This window comes from Zonotrichia leucophrys, chromosome 4 (genome assembly GCF_028769735.1).
Source record: "Zonotrichia leucophrys gambelii isolate GWCS_2022_RI chromosome 4, RI_Zleu_2.0, whole genome shotgun sequence".
Taxonomy (NCBI): Eukaryota; Metazoa; Chordata; class Aves; order Passeriformes; family Passerellidae; genus Zonotrichia; species Zonotrichia leucophrys.
In genome coordinates, this window is record NC_088173.1 from 220,333 (window position 1) to 237,899 (window position 17,567).

At 49.4% G+C, this 17,567-nt stretch overlaps 1 protein-coding gene across 1 annotated transcript; it reads left to right on the plus strand.

Moving 5' to 3' along the window:
- The first annotated feature begins 3,088 nt into the window (after window positions 1-3,088).
- CCNG2 (cyclin G2) lies at window positions 3,089-9,405 on the plus strand. The gene is made up of 7 exons (XM_064710157.1): window positions 3,089-3,349; window positions 4,294-4,431; window positions 5,166-5,416; window positions 5,550-5,628; window positions 5,710-5,808; window positions 6,881-7,086; window positions 7,568-9,405. The coding sequence occupies exons 1-7, from the start codon at window positions 3,239-3,241 to the stop codon at window positions 7,698-7,700; spliced, it is 1,017 nt and encodes a 338-aa protein (XP_064566227.1). The 5' UTR covers window positions 3,089-3,238; the 3' UTR covers window positions 7,701-9,405.
- The last annotated feature ends 8,162 nt before the right edge of the window (window positions 9,406-17,567 follow it).

Consider the following 17,567-nt stretch of genomic DNA (forward strand, 5'->3'; position numbering starts at 1 on the left):
AATATGTGTGTTTTGTATAAAAACACCACTGTGAGACTCCTGCCTTGCAGGTGTGAGCAGTGCTGCTGTCCTCCATACCGGCATAATTGGGTGTGGAGCGCTATAAGGGACACCGGGATTCATTAGAGGCTGGAAGTCGGTGCAGCTCTTTGCATAAGTGGCTCAAGGGAGCTGTTGTTCCAAGTGACCCCTGTTTTTCCTCCGTGGGTGTCCAGAGTGGGCAGACAATGGCTGTGTCTGCAGCGTTAATTACTCTGTGTCCCTTAATCACCGCGGTTTGTAATCCTATTGCAGTGTGGAAATCCGCGTGCCACAGGGCCCAATCAACACCTCTGTGTCATCCCCTGCCGCCCAGAACCATTCCTGGGGAGTGCTTTGGGCATGCCTGGACAAGTTTTGCCCGGCCAGATCGGAACATAGTTTAGCCAGGCTGGCCACAACAATCCCTGCTCAATAGGACGTGCATCTTTGGGCTCCCAAAGAATGTCAGGAAGGAATTGCTGCTCTGTAAAGCGTGTTACAGAAGAGGTAAATTGTGTTTCCTCAGAATGCTGGAAACGTTTCTTGTTCTCCCCCCACATTCTCACTCCCCTGAATCCCAAATAAATGCCACATTGAAAGAAAATTATTCCTTGCATAAGAGGAAAAATAGAAAAGAACAACAGATTTTGTTCGCTGACCTCAGCATGACTCCTCCTTTGCCTACAACACTCCATTGTTCTGCCAGGTCCAGGCAGCACAGGGAGCAGACTCATTTTCCCTGGTTTTAATCCCAAAGGTGCAGTCCATCACTGATATTAAGGATCCTTGGGGTTTGGTTGTTTTGTTTTTTGATTGTTTTTTTTTTTTGAGCTGTTTTCAACAAGTGAGTTAATACTGAGGAACAAAGATGGGACAGGAATCCCTCTCTCCTAATCTGGGAAATGAGCCATGGTCTGGTAAGAGATTCCCCCCTTAGGCTACATGAGATATGAGGGATACTTTTTCAGAGTGTTCTGTGAGGTTTAAATTAGTAAAGGGGAAGGAATGTATGTGTTCAAGCAGGTATCTGGACTGGTACTTTTGGAGCTGTCATGCTCTGTGCTTACAAAATGAACCCTTTTGTCCTTTTAGGTAAACTGGAACATGTGGTGCTTTCCTACAGCAGCTGGAGAAGGAAGAACATCCCTACTCCACCTCTGTGACAGCAAGATGCACTTTGGAATGTGGGGAAGAAAAGAAGGGAGCAACTGCTAAGGGGATTTTAATACCAGAGACTGGAGCTGAGACACTCATCCCATAAACATTACCTGAATGATTACCTGAATGAAACATTACCTGTGTGCACACAGCTGGCTGGAAGTCGGTTCCATTCGCAGCAATTGTTCAATCTGGAGCAGGTCCATGTCTCAAACAGCTTTTATCCTGCCCAGCAATCAGTCTGTGTGATGGGAGGGATGGCCAGGTACATCTGCTGGTAGCTACAGGAACTCCAGCCCACGTCAGGAACATCCTGAGGAAAAGTCGAGCATGTTTACAGCGATCTCAGAGTCGCCGGCATCAAAATAAACTTGAGGGAAGTGTTGGCCGTCATCACTGGCACTGCAGACAGGGACTGTGCCTCGAAATAGAGTTTGGCAGAGCCCAGCGCTGCTGATGGCTCGGTGGAGAAGGCGGATTTACTTTTCCAGCCTGTGACATTTCATAAACATTTTCTGTTTGTTGGAGCTGTGGAACCTCACGAGGTCAAACCCAGCACTAATCTGTCAGAGTTACCTCCCCAGACTTTTGTCTCCAGTGTGTATACACATCCAATCGCTGCACTTTGGGATTGTCCCGGGGCATTTATCCCTTTGTGTTTATCCATGAGCACGTTGGAACAGCCCCACAAAGCCTCCAGACGATATTTGTTTTTTCTGGTCCTGAGGACTCCGTTAAGCAGAGGAGCCCTTTGATGCAGCCTTTGACTTTGGGGGTTGATCCACCATCTCCTTCCTGACCCACTGGGGCTTCGATTCATTCCACAGGAAGGGAAGTTTGGAAGTGCGCATCCCAAAACCACTGCAACACCGGGCTGCACAGAAATCTCTCGGTCTGAAGTAGGACACGGAGGGGTTTTAAATCCAGACGGGTCTTTGGGAACCCTCAAGGAACAACATGAGGAGGGTCCCACAGAGTTACACGGAGAGTTTGATCCATGAGGGCTGAGCATCCTCAGGCTGCTCCAGTCAGGTCAGCGTTCATCTTTATCCTGTATAGGGATACGGGAGCTCTGTGGGACAGGCGGTGTGGGGACGCGGGAGGGCTGAGGAACAGGCGGTGTGGAGACACGGGAGCGCTGTGGGGACACCGGAGGGTCGTGGGGACACGGGATCGCCGTGGGACAGGCGCTGTGGGGACACGGGAGCGCTGTGGGACTGAGGGCGAGCGCTGCCACCTCCTCCTCCCCCCCTCCATCGCCTCAGGGCGCGCGCGCGCGGGCTCGTCGCGGTTGCCAGGGCTCGGAGCACTGGGCGGGGTGGAGGCAGAACTCGGCTGGCCAATCAAGACAGACCCCGCCTCGGGCGGTGGCCAATCGCCGCAGGTAAACAACACTCCCCTCCGGGAGGCGGGGAAGGGGCGGGGCGAGAGGCTCTGCCGGCCAATCAGAGGCCGGGAACCGCGGGCCAATCCCAGCGCGCGAGAATTTGGGCGGTCTTTTCAAAACGGATGAGGAGCCGCTGGTGTCCCTTTAAAGGCGTGATGCGTCCCATACCGTGTTCCTCCGCGCGGCCTCCCCGCCCCGCTGCAGCAGCGCGGTGCCGCTCCGATCCCCGCTGTGCTGGAGCTCCGCGGTCCGGCCGTGCCCTTCCCGGACCTCGGAGACCAGTTGGGGCGCCCTCGGGCCGCGTGAGTGGGGGGTGGACTATTTGTCTTCCGTGAGCCGCCTCACCGGCGGGGATCGCTCCGCGCGGGACAACAGAAGCCGTGGGCGGGGACGCGGCGCCGCCATCTTGGAGCGGGGCCGGGGCGGAGGGGAGCGGCTGGGGATGGTGCCGTGACAGTGCCGTGACTCCCCGCGGGGGTCCAGGCCGCCCTGCCTGGATGCGGGGTCAGCGGCCGAGCCCACCCCCGTCCGCGCGGTGACGGGAGCCGGGCTCGCCTCCCCCTCCCCGAGCGGTGAAGGGCTGCGGGGGGCGCCCGGTGTCCCCTCGCCCCCGGCCTGCGGGGCCCCTTTGTTTCCCTGCTGCGGAGGGGAAGGAGGCGAAGGGAAGGGAAGATGAGCAGCGAGGCGCTGTGGCTTTTCAAGCAGCTGAACCTCCATCTGGAGCTGGAGGGGAGGTTCCAGCCTCGCGAGAAGGGACTCAGCCTCATCGAGGGCGCCGCCGAGGTGGGTCACGGTGTCGGGGGGCTCCTCTGGGCTGAACGAAAATTTCAGAGAAAATTCTGGCTAATGGAATTTAAAGCGCGCTAACTGCGGAAAGTTAATTCTTTTCTCTGTATGCGCCGCTTGCCTTTTGTTTTAGTTCTGTATTCGTCCGTAGGTATTAACGTTACCTTATCCAAGCGCTGTGACCTGCAGGGCAAGGCGTTTAGTACTTTAGGTGTTTAGTATTTATTGTTTAAACTTGGAGCGAGCACGGGAGCGGGAGGCTGTGTATTGTTACCGTCGGGGGAGCTTCCTGCCGCTGCAGGGGAGGTGGGATGTAACAAACAGGGGAACCACTGGCTTTTCATTGGCGCTGTCTGGGGAAATGAGCCCAGAACCGTTCAATGCTGAGCAGCAAAATGTAAATAGACCATAAACATCTCCGCGTTAACGACCAAAGTTCCTTACTGAGTTCGGGGCAGGCTTATTATGTGCCTTCGGGTGCATATGAGTTCTTTGGGAATAGCCTTAATATTTAACAAAAAAAAAAAATCCCTGAGATAAGTCTGCTTGTTTGTTGTGAAAGCAGAGCTGTTGATTAAATATTGACATGCAAGGCAGAGAGCTGTGTGGTCATTTTTAAGGGCGGGAGTCACTGTGTATGCCTGCAGTTGGTGACTTATTTAAGTCTTAAATGTGTCTTAAAAGAGGCAAGTGGCGAGCAGGAGATGTGGTTATGCTGGCTGTTGCACCAGTGAGGCTCAGGACCTGGCTGTAATCTCTGAACCGCGGGTGTGATTTGAGTCCTAAGTGTCTAAATTTATTTTCTTTTCAATTCAAAGTGAAATAAAGTATTTAAGGAAAAGTTTGCTCCTGTTTGAGCTAAATAAAAGGCTCTTTAGGGAGTGAGGCACGGCGATTGCTGCTGCCACAGAATAATTCTGAGTTTGCCTCTCTCGCCATAGAACGAGAACACTCTGTGTCCAAGACAAAGGAATGCCAAGGTGGAAGATCTTTGGAGCCTGACCAACTTCTTTGGATTTGCAACTGAAACGTTTGTTTTGGCTGTCAACATTCTGGACAGATTCTTGGCTCTTATGAAGGTATGAGTGTGGCTCTTGATTCAGCAGCAGCTCCAAGGTCTGCTTTGTGAACCTGGAGTTGAGTGCAGTTCCTTTCACCCCGAAGGACAAGTAGCAGCTTGATTTACTTCCTCGAATAACTCTGTACCATCACCATGCAGGTGTCTGAGACAGGAGGAATTAAGGGAAACAAGCCAGGAAGTGTTAGAGGCTGTGTCTGGGCACTGAACTAAAGCTTAGCTTAGCCTTGGGACCGACACCAAGTGATCATTTCCTGCGTGGTTGTGCTGCTTTAAGGCAGGAAGCTTGGACTGAAAGCAGTTCCTCATTATTAGATCATCAGAGCAAACGAAGTTGCATCACTTCTCTGGTCGGACTGGCCTTGAAGTGGCACGGAATGTACAACGGGAGAGGGGAGAGGAGAGCAGGGGCAGGAACAAGCTGTGGAGGGACGGGGCTGCCCACAACAGGCTCAGACTGGATTTGTGTGGGCTGGGCGAGCACTGCCGCTCGGAGGAGCAGGGAATTGCAGTTCCCACCGCGATGTATTTGTGTCCCGGTGGGGAACAGCCTGAGGAGAGGCTGCTCAGCTGTGGGACTTGACTTGCTCAGCCCCAGTGGCGTTGGCTCCAGCTCAAGTGAGGGGACACTGCTTATGGCTGGGGCAGGGGCAGGAGCTGGCCAGCACCGGGTTTGGTGGAGATGATTCCAAACACACTTGGTGATGCGCTCATGGCTCTTGCTGTGGTTTTCAGGTGAAACCCAAGCATTTGTCTTGCATTGGAGTTTGCTGCATGCAGCTGGCCGCCCGTGTGGTGGAGGAGGAATGCAACATCCCGTCTGCTCACGAGATCATCCGCATCAGCCAATGTAAATGCACTGTGTCCGACCTGAAACGGATGGAAAAGATAATTTCAGAAAAGTTGCACTTTGAATTTAAAGCTACTACTGCCTTAACCTTCTTGCACTTGTACCATACTATTGTACTCTGTCATACCTCAGAAAGGTGAGCCCCTGTTAATCCCCTCTGAGATGATTGCAGCCTTGGCTGTAGAGGAGGCAGCTCCTCAGTTCTTGCTTCCTGGTGAGGGAATGCTTGTTCATGCAGACCCTTCCTTCTTCTCTTGGATGTCTCACAGGAAAGAAGTGTTGAATCTGGACAAGTTGGAAGCACAGCTAAAAGCTTGCAACTGCCGTCTGGTGTTCTCTAAAGCAAAAGTGAGTAGAAGCAGTTGCTTGTAGCTGCTGAGTGGGTTTGTGGTGGCTGTGGTGCTGAGTGCTGTTTCCTGGTCCTTTCAGCCATCTGTCCTGGCCTTGTGCCTTCTCACTCTGGAAGTTCAGACTCTGAAATCTGTTGAGCTCTTGGAGATCCTTCTGCGTGTTCAAAAGCATTCGAAGGTGAGTGTTCTCAGTGGGTTGTTCAGGCTGACATTGTTAATGATGGGTGATGTTACATTTAGGGTCCCTTAAATGCATCCCTAAATGTGTCTTTACAGGGTCTGTTTGGCTGAAAAAGCAATTAAAAAATAAGCTTAAATGTATAAAATCAGAGGAACTGCTGACCCAGTGTGTATTCAATGCATGCTTTAACAGGCAGCTGATGGAACTTCTGCAGCTCTGGCTGTGTGGTCTGGGGAAACTTCCAGTCTGTTCTGGGACTGCTGGGCTGCTTATTCTTTTTGCCTGAATAATTAAACCTGGGGGTATTATTATTATTATCATCATCACCATCACCTGAGGGTTTTCTCCCTGGATGGAGGTCAGGCACTGAACAGGTTTCCCCCCCAGGGAATGGGCAGAGCGTGAGCCTGGCACAGCTCAAGGAGCATTTGGACAATGCCCTTGGGTACAGGGTGGAATTGGTGGGTTTGTCCTGTGCAGGGCCAGGAGTTGAACTCCGTTATGCTTGTGGATCTCTTGTAGCTCAGGATATCCTACGAACTAAAATGGGATTCATGGCCTCTAGCTGTGTGCTGCCTCTCTTGATGGCCTAGAAGCAGCTTTTCACTCTTGCAGTCAGATGGAACAACCCCAGTTTCTTAAGGGATACAAGTAGTTCCTTAAAGTGCTATATTATTCCATTTTAAAATGGTGGTTTAAAGTTTTTTCTTCTGTTTTAAAGCAATTTAAACAACTTCACTTTGATTTGAAAATGGAATTTTAAAAAAGTTTTATTCCATTTTAAAATAGAATAACCTTTGTTTCATTTTTCCTTTGGAAGCAATAAAGATAATGGTAACAAGGACTGACAGGCAAACTGTCAGCCTAACTCCACCTTGAACAGGGCCTTGTCTGGCAGGTGTGTAGGAGTTGGTAGCTCACCTTTAAAAGCAACTTTGACAAAGGTATCACAGTTATGACTCGCTTCTGTTTGACTGATATATTTTCCCAAGAAGGTAAAATGGAGGCAGGAGTTATCCTTAGAGCCTATATGTTATGGACTAACTAACTTCTGGGTTTTTATTTTCAGATAAGTGATAGTGACCTACTTTACTGGAGGGAGCTGGTCTCTAAATGCCTGGCAGATTATTCTTCTCCTGAATGCTGCAAGCCTGATCACAAAAAACTGGTTTGGATTGTTTCGAGGCGCACAGCCCAGAACCTACAGAACAGTTACTACAGTGTTCCTGAGCTGCCAACGATCCCAGAGGGTGCATGTTTCAATGGAAGTGAGAGGTGGGTAACTCTTGGCTGCTTCATTTGTGGGGAATTCTCCTTTTCCTCTATATAACTATAGAGGAACTAATTGCTGCTGCTTGGGAAATAACAAAGTGCTGGCTCTGACGATATTGCTGGGCTTGGAATATGCCTTCAGCACCTGGAGAGAAGGGGGAGCTGTCATTGTTCAGAGCTTCTTGGCCGGGTGGGGGAGGCACTGTTGGGTTTCAGGAAGGCTTGCAAAGGTTTTCAGTCCCCAGAAGGAATTGATGCTGGCTGCTTGATCGGTAGGGTGTTGTTGGCATCAGGAGGATTGTGCCTTGTTAGGATTTCAGCTTTAGGAGCCCTAAGGAGCTTTAGGCTGAGCAGCATTTATTTAGATGCGGGATGTTGCTGCCAGCAACACAAAGCGTGCAAGAAACGCCGGGATTGAGGAGTGCTTTGCCACCTCGCAGGGGCTGTGCTTTGTTAAAATTGCCTTTCCCACTGTTCCTTCTAGTGAAGACTCCTGTGAAGACATGAGCAGCGGGGAAGAAAGCCTTAGCAGCTCTCCTCCGAGTGATCTGGAAGGCACCTTCTTCTTTGAACTCAAACCTAAACCCAAGTGGCAAACTCTCAGCTGTCGCTCTTAGCACTGAGTCTGGATTGTATTAGGCTGAAGTGTTGAATGCACCATAGAGTCTTTTGGCAATAATAAATGAGGTGGTGATCTGTAAACTGTATTAAGGCAAAACTTGCTGTGGTATATCAATGCTTTGAATGCCTGCCTTGGTTTTTTGTTGTTGTAATTTTAAGGAATTAAAAAAAAAAATAATTCAGGTCCCCAGATCAGCAAAAAAAGAAAAAAAAGTTGTTGTACAGTTCTGTTGTCAACAGCCATGAATGTAGTTCTGTACCTGGTGGTCCAAAACCCTCAGCAGCTCAACACCTGAGTAGGTGTCAGGGTCTTGTGCGAGAAGAGTGGAGCAAGAGTGAGAAGCTTTCCTGAAGGTTAAATGGGAAGCACTTGGTTGATGGAAGAAACTTGCTCCATGGGTTCAGGCAAGCAAGGGAGGGGCCCAAGAGGAACTGTGCAGTTGTTGTCCTGGGATGTTCTCGGGATTCCACCTGACAGAGTCCCAAGCTTGGCTTGATTTCAGTGTTGACCCTGCTTGGAGCAGGAGATTGGACTGCAGTCCCTCTCGAGGGCACCTCCACTCCTGGGAGTGGTGTCCTGGGATTAGATCCAAGTGGCTGGGTGGGTTACATGGAGCATGTATGTGTGTCCATAGTGCCAGGCTGGAATGGTTTACTCTCCAATGGGCCCAACACTGAAACTGCTTTTCCTTTTCAGCAGGGTCTTGAGTTGTGTGCTCCAAGTAGCAATTTTTGAAGCTTGGCTTTTATAAACTTCAGGGATCCCTATTTCACACCAGGAGTATGTGTGGTAAGCAGGAGGTTTCTAGTCAATATAGTTTTCACTTTGAGGTAGTATAAATTGTGTGGCCAGGAGTAATTCCATGTTTTCTTTAGTACGGATGTTTTTACACTGAAATTCACATAGTATACTTCAGTGTGTTTCAAATCCTGACATGTCAATCCATGCTATTAGCTTAGACTTCTTAACTTGGTAAGCCTTGCTAAGTCTACATTCCTTTGAATATTTAACCCTTGTAGTTGTTTTTCAGTATATTCATGTTATTGATTGAGTCATAATCAGACTTGTTTGCATGCTGATGTAAAGCAGTTAGTGCAGGAGAAGTGGAAATTACGCAGTAAAATATCAGGTAAATGTGATGGTGAAGTAGTTAATGTAATGGTTTTTCTTCTCAACTTTGTTATCAAAGCACAAGTTCCAGTCTAATTGTGTTTCTCCCTGGTGAGGACATGGCTAAAGCAGACTAAAGTAGCTCAGAGTAACGGTGTGAGGTGTGGTGGTGCCAAAGTAGAAATGAAGGAGCAAACAAGCTAAAAGCTGTTTCCTAGGTGCCAGCGTTGCTTTAGAAAGGTAAGAGTGATGCTGTAAGTCCATAACTGTTATGTGGTTTCAGTTTTCTAAAAACACACAAAAGTTTACAAAAAGTGTATATGAAAATGTAAATTAAAAAAAATGTACAGAAAAAAAATTTAAAACAAAAAAAGAGCAGAAAATACTGTATTTTTTTACATTGTATGTAACTTTTTGTAGGTCTGTGGCATGTAGATAGTAATTTATTGTGTACTCTGTATGATACAAATCATGTACCTCTGAAGACTTCTTGCTGCAAGTCTCTGCTCACTTCAGGAGTGCTTGGGTAAGGAACCTACTGAGTCTTGTTTCAGTTGAGAACAAAAATAAACCAAGTGCTCTGTTTGTTACCTGCTGTGGCAGTCGGTTCCTTGAAGCTTTTGGCTTCTTTTTTTTTTTTATTTTTGTGCTGTGCAGGGTGTGTGATCCCACAGCTGGGTTCCAGCTTTCCCAGGAGTTGTGGCAAGAGTAAGGGGAGACTGCACAGCAGTGGGTGAGCTCGGGGCTGTGTCCTGGGCTTGCACAGCTTGGGTGTGCCATCCAGCCCCTTTCACGTCTGTTCCATGGGGAGAAATGGGCTTGGGAGAAGGTTGTGGCTTCACTTGTGTGGTTGGAATGATGGAGGCTCAGCTTTGATGCTGCCAGGACAGGTGGCTGTGGATCTCCCCGAGGAGGTTTGCCTGGCTTCCCCCAGAGAGCGGGGATTTTGGTGGTTGGCTTGTTTGTAATAGCAGAGGTGTGCAGGGCTTGTGGTCACGGGGGTTTAAATGCCTGCTCATTTTCATAACTGCTCTGTCAGTAAGACTGGTTTGGGTGAGGGCTGAGAGGGCTCAAAGGCAATGCTTTTGTGGGGAAGCCATCCCCTGAAACAGCTCCTGCCTGTGTCCACTTCCTGGGATGTTGCTTCCTGTGCTGCTGAACCTATTGGAAGCATAATGCTGAAAGCTCACACAGGTTTCTGAGAGCATCTTGAAATGTCATCCTGCTGCTCTCCTCCAGCTGGACTGGGCCACAAGGGATCTGCAGTGGAAGCACCTCTGTTCCTGGTGAGTTGTCATTGCATAATTAAGTAATTATAACAATGGCCTTTTAAACAGGAAACTTGACTTCCCCACCACTTGATGACATATGACAAGTGACACTCAGCAATAAAGTGTTCAGAATAAATCAGTGCATTCAGACCCTGGCCCTTAACAGCTCCCCTTTTTTTTCCCTGATGGAATAAGGAGGATATTCCTGCCAGAGCTTAGAGCACTCTGAATTTAGAGCAGCATGCACTAAAGAGCTCTCTTTGGCTCTCTCTAGGCCATCTCTTTGCTTGGACTAACAGGTGAGTGTGTTATTCTTGCGATCCCACTTGGCTGTTTGGAGCTCAGCAAAATGGGAATCAGTAAATGCTTGGCACATATATAGTGTTATTTATCTTAAAATACATGTTGCAGCTGTGGGGTGTCACATGGCTACGCTTTGTGGTGTAAGCCTGTGGCTGGTGTAGTGCATCTCCTGAAAGCAGAAAGTTGCCATAACAACTGAATGAAATCAATTAGAGTAATAAGCAATTAAAATCTCATCCTTAATGTTGCATAAACATAGCATTTCGCTCATGAATTATTAGCACTCTTGCCTCTAGACCTGTACATTCTGGTTCTGATTTGCAATCTCAACCATTTTTGCATTAATGAAGCGTTTAATTTCTCCTTCAAAGAGTGCTGGTGGGTTTTTTTTTTTTTTGGCCATGGCAAGTAGGTGGTTCATCAGGGACGTGAACACTGTTAAACTCCTAAATGGAGGAAACGTTTGTGATGGGATTTCTGGAGTGCTCAGCACTGGCTTTGTTTCCCCCCAGTGAAGTCAAGAAGGAGAAGAGTAGCCTGTGATCTAGGGAAATTTAGGTCCTGGGCCTATGTGGAGGGATAGAATGTAAGAAAATAAAGATAGTGCAGAAGGTAGTCTCACCCTGAGGAGTTGCAGCTGTAGCAATCCCCAAAGATCAGAACAGGCCTGCCCTTAACAGGCCACAGCTGTGTCCAATAAGAAGATGGGTGCTACAAAAGGGTGGGTTAGCTGGGTGAGGGGAGAGTTGGAGTTGGTTGGCTGTGCTGTGCAGGAGGAGCCAGTGCTGCCAGGAGCTGTCCGTGAGAAACCACAGAGAAGGTGTGGGACTTTTGCAATAAGATGACAATAGGCCTAGGGAGACAAAGGCAGATCCTTCTTCTGTTCCCCACTTCCTCCTTGACCTTCTGTGTATTCCTGAGCCTCTTGCTTCCTTTGTTCCCTTTGTAGAACAAAGCCAGGAATAGCTCCTTGCTGTAGTGCTCAGTTGTCAAGGATAAATCAGCTTCAACCAGGGAATGGCAGAGCTGTTGTGGAAAGGTGGGATATGTGAGGGCCTGGGGGAAGCAGGGTTTGCTGACTGTTGGCTTTGCAAGGGCCTGTAGGCTTGTTCTGCAAGAATTTTGTGTGGCTGGGGGTCAAATGTTTCAAAGGTAAGAGTGCAGGTTATAATCCAGAGTCTCCAAGGAACTTTGGAAAACACGTCTGTTTAGACCACTAGCTAAATAGTGGGCCTGTCATGTGCAGTGGCTGAGTCAGGGATTTCGGAAGCCTTTGGCATCCAGAGCTCAATTATTAACTGGTAGGGAGCAAAAGCACTGGAGGTGATCCCTGGCTTTCTCCTGGCAGGATGACAGAAGCCAAGGCCAGCGGTCTGAGGGTTTGTGCCACAGATGATCTGAAGGTGGCTGTGGTGTCTGTGCCAGCTCCTTGCCCAAGATACTGGCACAGTGCATCCACAGGTTATCTGTGTGGTGCCTTGTGCTTTCCTCAGCTTTTATTGTTCCCTTGAATGTAATCCTGCTGCTTTTATCCTGCCTGGGCAATCAGGAAAGGGCCACACTGAGTGCTGTAAATGCAGCGTGAGCTGAGAAATTAAACAGGGCCTCCTTGAAGGAATTTGGGTTTTTTCTGGTCCCAGGATATGCACTTGGAGTGGTTACCTCCACAGCCTCCAACTGGCCCTGGAATAGCTGGTGGAGTATTCTTACAAGCCCAGGCTGGGATTCACTCCTGCACTGTCTGATTCCCTGTTTTCAGCATGTTTTCTTTAACCCCAAGCAGGTGGTGATGTGTTCTCCTCTGATCCATGTGCAGGGACGCTCTGTGGCTCCCAGTGCCTGTGAAAACACGGATTTCTGCTCCAGTGGGAAAAACCTGTGCACTTCCTGTGCCAGGCAGTGAGGAGGGCACAGTCATAGGACGTGTCCCGTGCTTTTTCCATAGTTAGCTGAGTGCTGGGCAGCTGTTGCAGCTGTAACTAGTGTGTAATTCTCAATGTAAGAGATTGGGATGCTTTGGATTTCAGTGGGAAGCAGCTGAAGGCTTGCTTGACTGCCAAATAAAGTCCTATTTAGGCTGTATCGAGGTACATTTTAGTGGTGTTCATCTGGAAATGTGCAGTACTGCCACACTTGTTGGGGAGAGACTTGGTGCAGAATTCACTGACTGCCTTACTCTGTTTAACAGCCTTTGCCCACAGTTGCCATGGAAGCCTTGCCTTCTGTCTGCCCTTGGGATTCATCCCTGAACAAAAGGTCCACCTGGAGTCACAGGGCTGCACTCTGCCTATAAAGCCTTGCCTCCTCAGAGGCTGAGAGCCCTGCTGGCTCTGCTCATAAATCATTTTCTGCTTCGCTGGGGTCAAAGCTTTTATGTTACTCTTCCTTCAGATCCTTCCAGGCCCATCTTTCAGATGCTGCGGCGTGTGGGGCATTTCAGTCTGCACTGGCCATGGCTCGATATTGCTGCTCTGGGATCAGTTTATATCTTTTGACAGCAGGGAACAACTTATTTGAATAGGCAATTGTAGGTGACAGTGCTCTGTCACCCCTCCACTGATGCCCTGAGTGCCTTGTTACATAAAGGCAGATAAAATGCTTTGTGAAATGTCTTGCTTCTTGGGGGTGTTGGGTCCCCAGCCCTGAGGATCAAAGTCCTTTTTCAAGTGGCTGACATCAGCATGCACTTTGTGTCCTTCCTCTTGTCCCTGCCTCAAGAGAAGTGTGTGTCTGCCATGGAAATTCACCCAGCTCGATGAAGCTGCTTTCCCACCAGCTTGGAAATCCCCTCACACCTGCATGCCAAGTTGGGCCTGGTCATTTGCCAGGCTCAGTCTGGGGCTGTCACCTTGGCTGTGGAACAGGGAAGGGCTGGGTTAGTCCTTCTGTTGTTGTGTCACTCAGGGATAGCAGGATTCACTTTTTCTGGAAAGGCTGAGGTAGGGAACTACACAGGCAGGCTTTTGCCACAGATCTTTCAACACATTCACACTAAATCTTTAGTGTGGACCACATCCATTCTGTGCTCCAGCTGCCAGTCCACCTCCTGGGATCCTGGAAACACCTCGTCCAGGCTGGCAGGTCACCTGTCACCTCCACCAGTTACCTGGACTGGGGTCCAGTTGTGCAGTTGCAGTTGGAGCAGGGATTGCTCCTCCAACAAGATGCCTGCAGGTATGGAATTCCTTGGTAAGTGCTGCTCAGGTAAGACTGATGAAGTTCCCAGCAGAGGGCATTTAGGGAGGCTGTTTGGATGGCCAGACTGGAGCACCACTTTTCCTGCTGTGTGCAGAGAGGGTGATGCTTCCAGTCACTGCACACTCCACCTAGCTCTACTTTCTGAAGAGATTTATGAGCTCCAAAATTCATGTCTTGCACATCTTCCCTTATCCCAAAGGGAAGGCTTTGGATGTAAAATACCTAATCAGCACCTGAGTTTCGCAAATGGTAGCTTGAGCAAGTTCTCTTTAGTACCAGGTTTTTGGAAACAAGCAAGCAAAGCTGTCCTGCCTTCCTGTGAAATGAAAACGAAGTCAGAATGCTCCTGAACTTCAGGAAGTCTGAAATTCAAATCTGCACTTGTAGCTTGGGCCTGTGTCTTGATTTCCATTTCAGAAGTGGAAATACCCTGCTGTAGATTGAGCCAGGAGTAATTGGCCAGACCTTGTGTCTTAACAGAAAGTTTTGAGCAGACAAGATAGAAGGAAAGATCACAGAGTGTGAGATGGGGGATCTCTGACCATTTTATCTCTAGTCACGAGCATTTTTAGAGCTGACTGGCAGTGCTGGTTGTACGTGCAGGGAGGAGGATCTGGGCTGGAGCATGATTTCCAGGGAATGGGGGATTAGGAGAAACCATCTCCTATGCCTTACTAAAGGCAGAGAAAGATTCTCTGAGTGTAGGATTTTATCATTAAAGGCCTGGAAAGAAACTATTCCAAACACATTTGGAAGGGTACCTGAGCGTGATGGCTTCTTTGAACCTTGTGAGAGCATTTCCATGCCCTCCTGGGGAAAAGGAACCTCCCTGCCAGATAAATCATCTGGGACAGAGGTTTTCAAGTGCAGCCTGCAGGGCGCTGGAGGCTTGACAAGCCTCTACGTGCAGCCTGTCAGGGGATTTGTTTTAAACCAAGGCATTGTGTTTATCTGGGGTATTTATGGCGCTGTGGGTGAGGGAGATGTGGCCCAGGCCTGATGGAGAGGGGGGCTGTCAATGGGGCTAATCCTGTGGGAGGGCTTTTCCTAGCAAAAGCCTGCTACAGCTTTCTTTAGGTGTGAATAAGGGCAGGCTGACTCTTTCTCAGTGCCTACTGAGAGTTGTAATGATATTTCTGAACTCTGTTTCTGGCTGCATCTGTCCTGGGGAACTGCCCCAAAGTGGCTGGAATAGTGAGGAACCCCCTCTTTTGCAGTGTGCATCCTGTTTGTAACAGTTAAAAACAAGCTTGGAGCTGCATCTTTTGTGTGCAAATAGGAACAACTCAAAAAAGTCTGGCTGCAGAGCCCCTTCAGCCCTCAGGGCTGTGTAAAATGGGTCACTGGAAGTGTGGAAGCAGAATGAAAGGAAAGTAAAGCCTGTTAATCCTGGGGTTTTTGGCTCCTTGGGCACAAATTTAATGTTAAACTGCTTTCTGACTTCAGGGATTGGCATGTGCTGAAAAGCTTTGCTACAAAGAGGGGAGAGAGCAGCAAGGCAGAAATGAAAGGGTACTCCTGTGCCTCTGAAAGCAGCAGTGATTTAGTGATTTTACTAAAACATTTGAGAAAGCATGGCAGAAGCCTCCAGGAAAGGACTCTGAGGCTAAAATGTCAGTAACTTGTCTTCTGATTAGCTCAAATGATTCCTGCTGCTTGTGGGAGCCCCAGGGAGCAGAGAGGCCTGGGGGGACAGTGTGGCTCCAGAGGTGACAGGGCTCCTCCTGCCCTGCTCCTCTCACAGCTGCTGCCGTGGCCACACTTCTCTCTGTAAGTACACCTGCTTTTTCTAATTGTTTTGCTGTGGTTATCCGGTGGCTCCTGTGGAATTGCAACAGGAATTTGTTTGTTGGTAGCAATATGTGCCTTGGCCTCACCTTGTTTCAGGGGCAGGGAGCAGTGTCTATGTGCACAGTGTTTGTCCTGGCCAGGTGTTGTCAGGCAGTGCTTGGAAAAGCACAGGCTGGTTGGTGTCAGTGCCACTTCTCATGGAAGCAGTTGAGTTGGAATTCACTCTTTGTTAGAGTTCTGTGCCAAGCGGTTTTCCAAATGGTTGAAAAGGTGGTCTTAAGGGAAGGGTTTGTTTTCTCGAATGGATTTGGAATGTGGAGAGCAGTTGTTAGCCTGTTATGAACAGCCTTTTGGGTTTCTTGTGTCTTGTTTTTTCTGGTTTGTTCTTTCTGGGGAGAGCTGTAAGATTTTGTGTGCCTGACCAGTCTTGTCATGCTGGAAGTAGAAGGATAATGAGAGAATGAGTGGAGGAAGGAGCAGAGCCAGGATTCTGCTTTTTCCATGCAAACTTTCCCTTTGTGTTTTTGAAATGGCCTGCCTTTCTCAGTGAAACACTGTCTGCAGAACAGAGGGTTAGGACAGCATTTTTATTTCCATTTTAAATGCTTGTAACTTGCTGTGGCTACCTCATCCCTGGAAATGTGCAAAGCCAGGTTGGATGGGGCCTGGAGCAACCTGGGATAGTGGAAGGTGTCCCTGCCCGTGGAAGTGGATGGTGTTTAAGTCCCTTCCCACACAAACCAGTCAGTGATTCTGTGTGCAGGTGGCTGCAGCTGGCCTGCAGTGACCCTGCAATGCAAGAATCTACTCTGGTTACGTGCGCCTCAAGAGAAGGTTTTTTCTGTAGGTGTGGCAGAAACGTGGGCTTGAGGCTGGGCAGGAGGATGACTAACCTTAGGAGGGGCTGGGGAGGGAAGGGTGAGTGTGCTGCCGTTGGTGCAAACAGCAAAGGGGGCAGCAAGGGAGGGAGCAGCAGGCGGGCAGGGCGGGTGGCTGCGGTGTCACCAGCGAGCATTTAGCACCGTGACCTTTGAACGCTTCCACAGGCTGACCCGAGAGCAGAGACAGCGCTTTGGGTGAGGCAGGGCTCCATGGAAATGTGCTGTGAATCACCCTCGCGTGTTGCTGTTGGTCTCTCACTCCCAGGCATGTGAATTTGGGGCAGATAAACATCATTTCCTTTAGCATGACGAATTCAGCTGGGGAGGGCCCATTGCTGTTGCCTCCAAAGGCTGGATAAGTGTTGAAGCAGTGGGATAGACTTAAAGCATTGGTTTACATTGGCTGTAGTTTCCCAAATATTAAAATTCCCGGCTTCTGAAGGTGTTTTGCTTGGAAATGCGTTTTGTCCACATTCCCTGCAGAGCTCTGCACTCCCTGGGGAGCAGCTGAATGCCCTCCAGTCCCGTGGGGTGACTTTCCCAGTATCACTCCCCTCCAGCTGGAATGATAACCAGGCAGGAAAAACCAGGCTCAGGGTGGCTGGGACATAACTGTCAGACAGGCTGCTTCTATCTGCCACTCTCCAGGGCATGCATGAACCCTGGGGGAAGTGCTCCCCCTTTGCCCAGGCTCTCCGTCCTTCATCTTTCCTCTCTGGAGCTCTGACACTGCAGGCTGGCACCCGTGTTAGCACTTGCTGTGCTGGGCTGAGTGTGTCTATGGGATACAAAACCCCAGGAGAAATAGCCAAGATGTTTGCCCTGCACTCTCCTGAACTTGGATCCCACTGTTGCTCCTCTTTGGGACTCAGTGGAGAGATCCCAGCTGTGTGCTTTGCCAGGATTTAACCACAAAGAGTGCAATCACACCCTCAAGAGACAGAAGCAGGCAGCCTGTGCTCTGCTTGTCCAGCTGCTCCAGCCGTGGCGTTTGTGGGTTTGTGTGGCACTCAACAGCTTCCAGCTGTTCCCAGGGGTGCAGCTGGACAGTGTCAAGCTCCTGTCTCTGCTTAGCATTGCTTAACCTCCAGCTTTGCAGCTGGGAATAGGGCCCGGGCACACAGGCTGGAAAGGCACAGCACATCAGCCTGCATCCTCATGCCTCTGGCAGAACTCTAGGTATGCTAACAACTTGTCTCTGACCTTGGGAAAGCAGGAGTGGTGTGGATTTCATGCAGTCCCCAGCCAGGCAGGAGGAAGCAGGCAGCTCTCTGTGCTCCTCAGCTCTGAGGGTGATCCGTGCAGCAA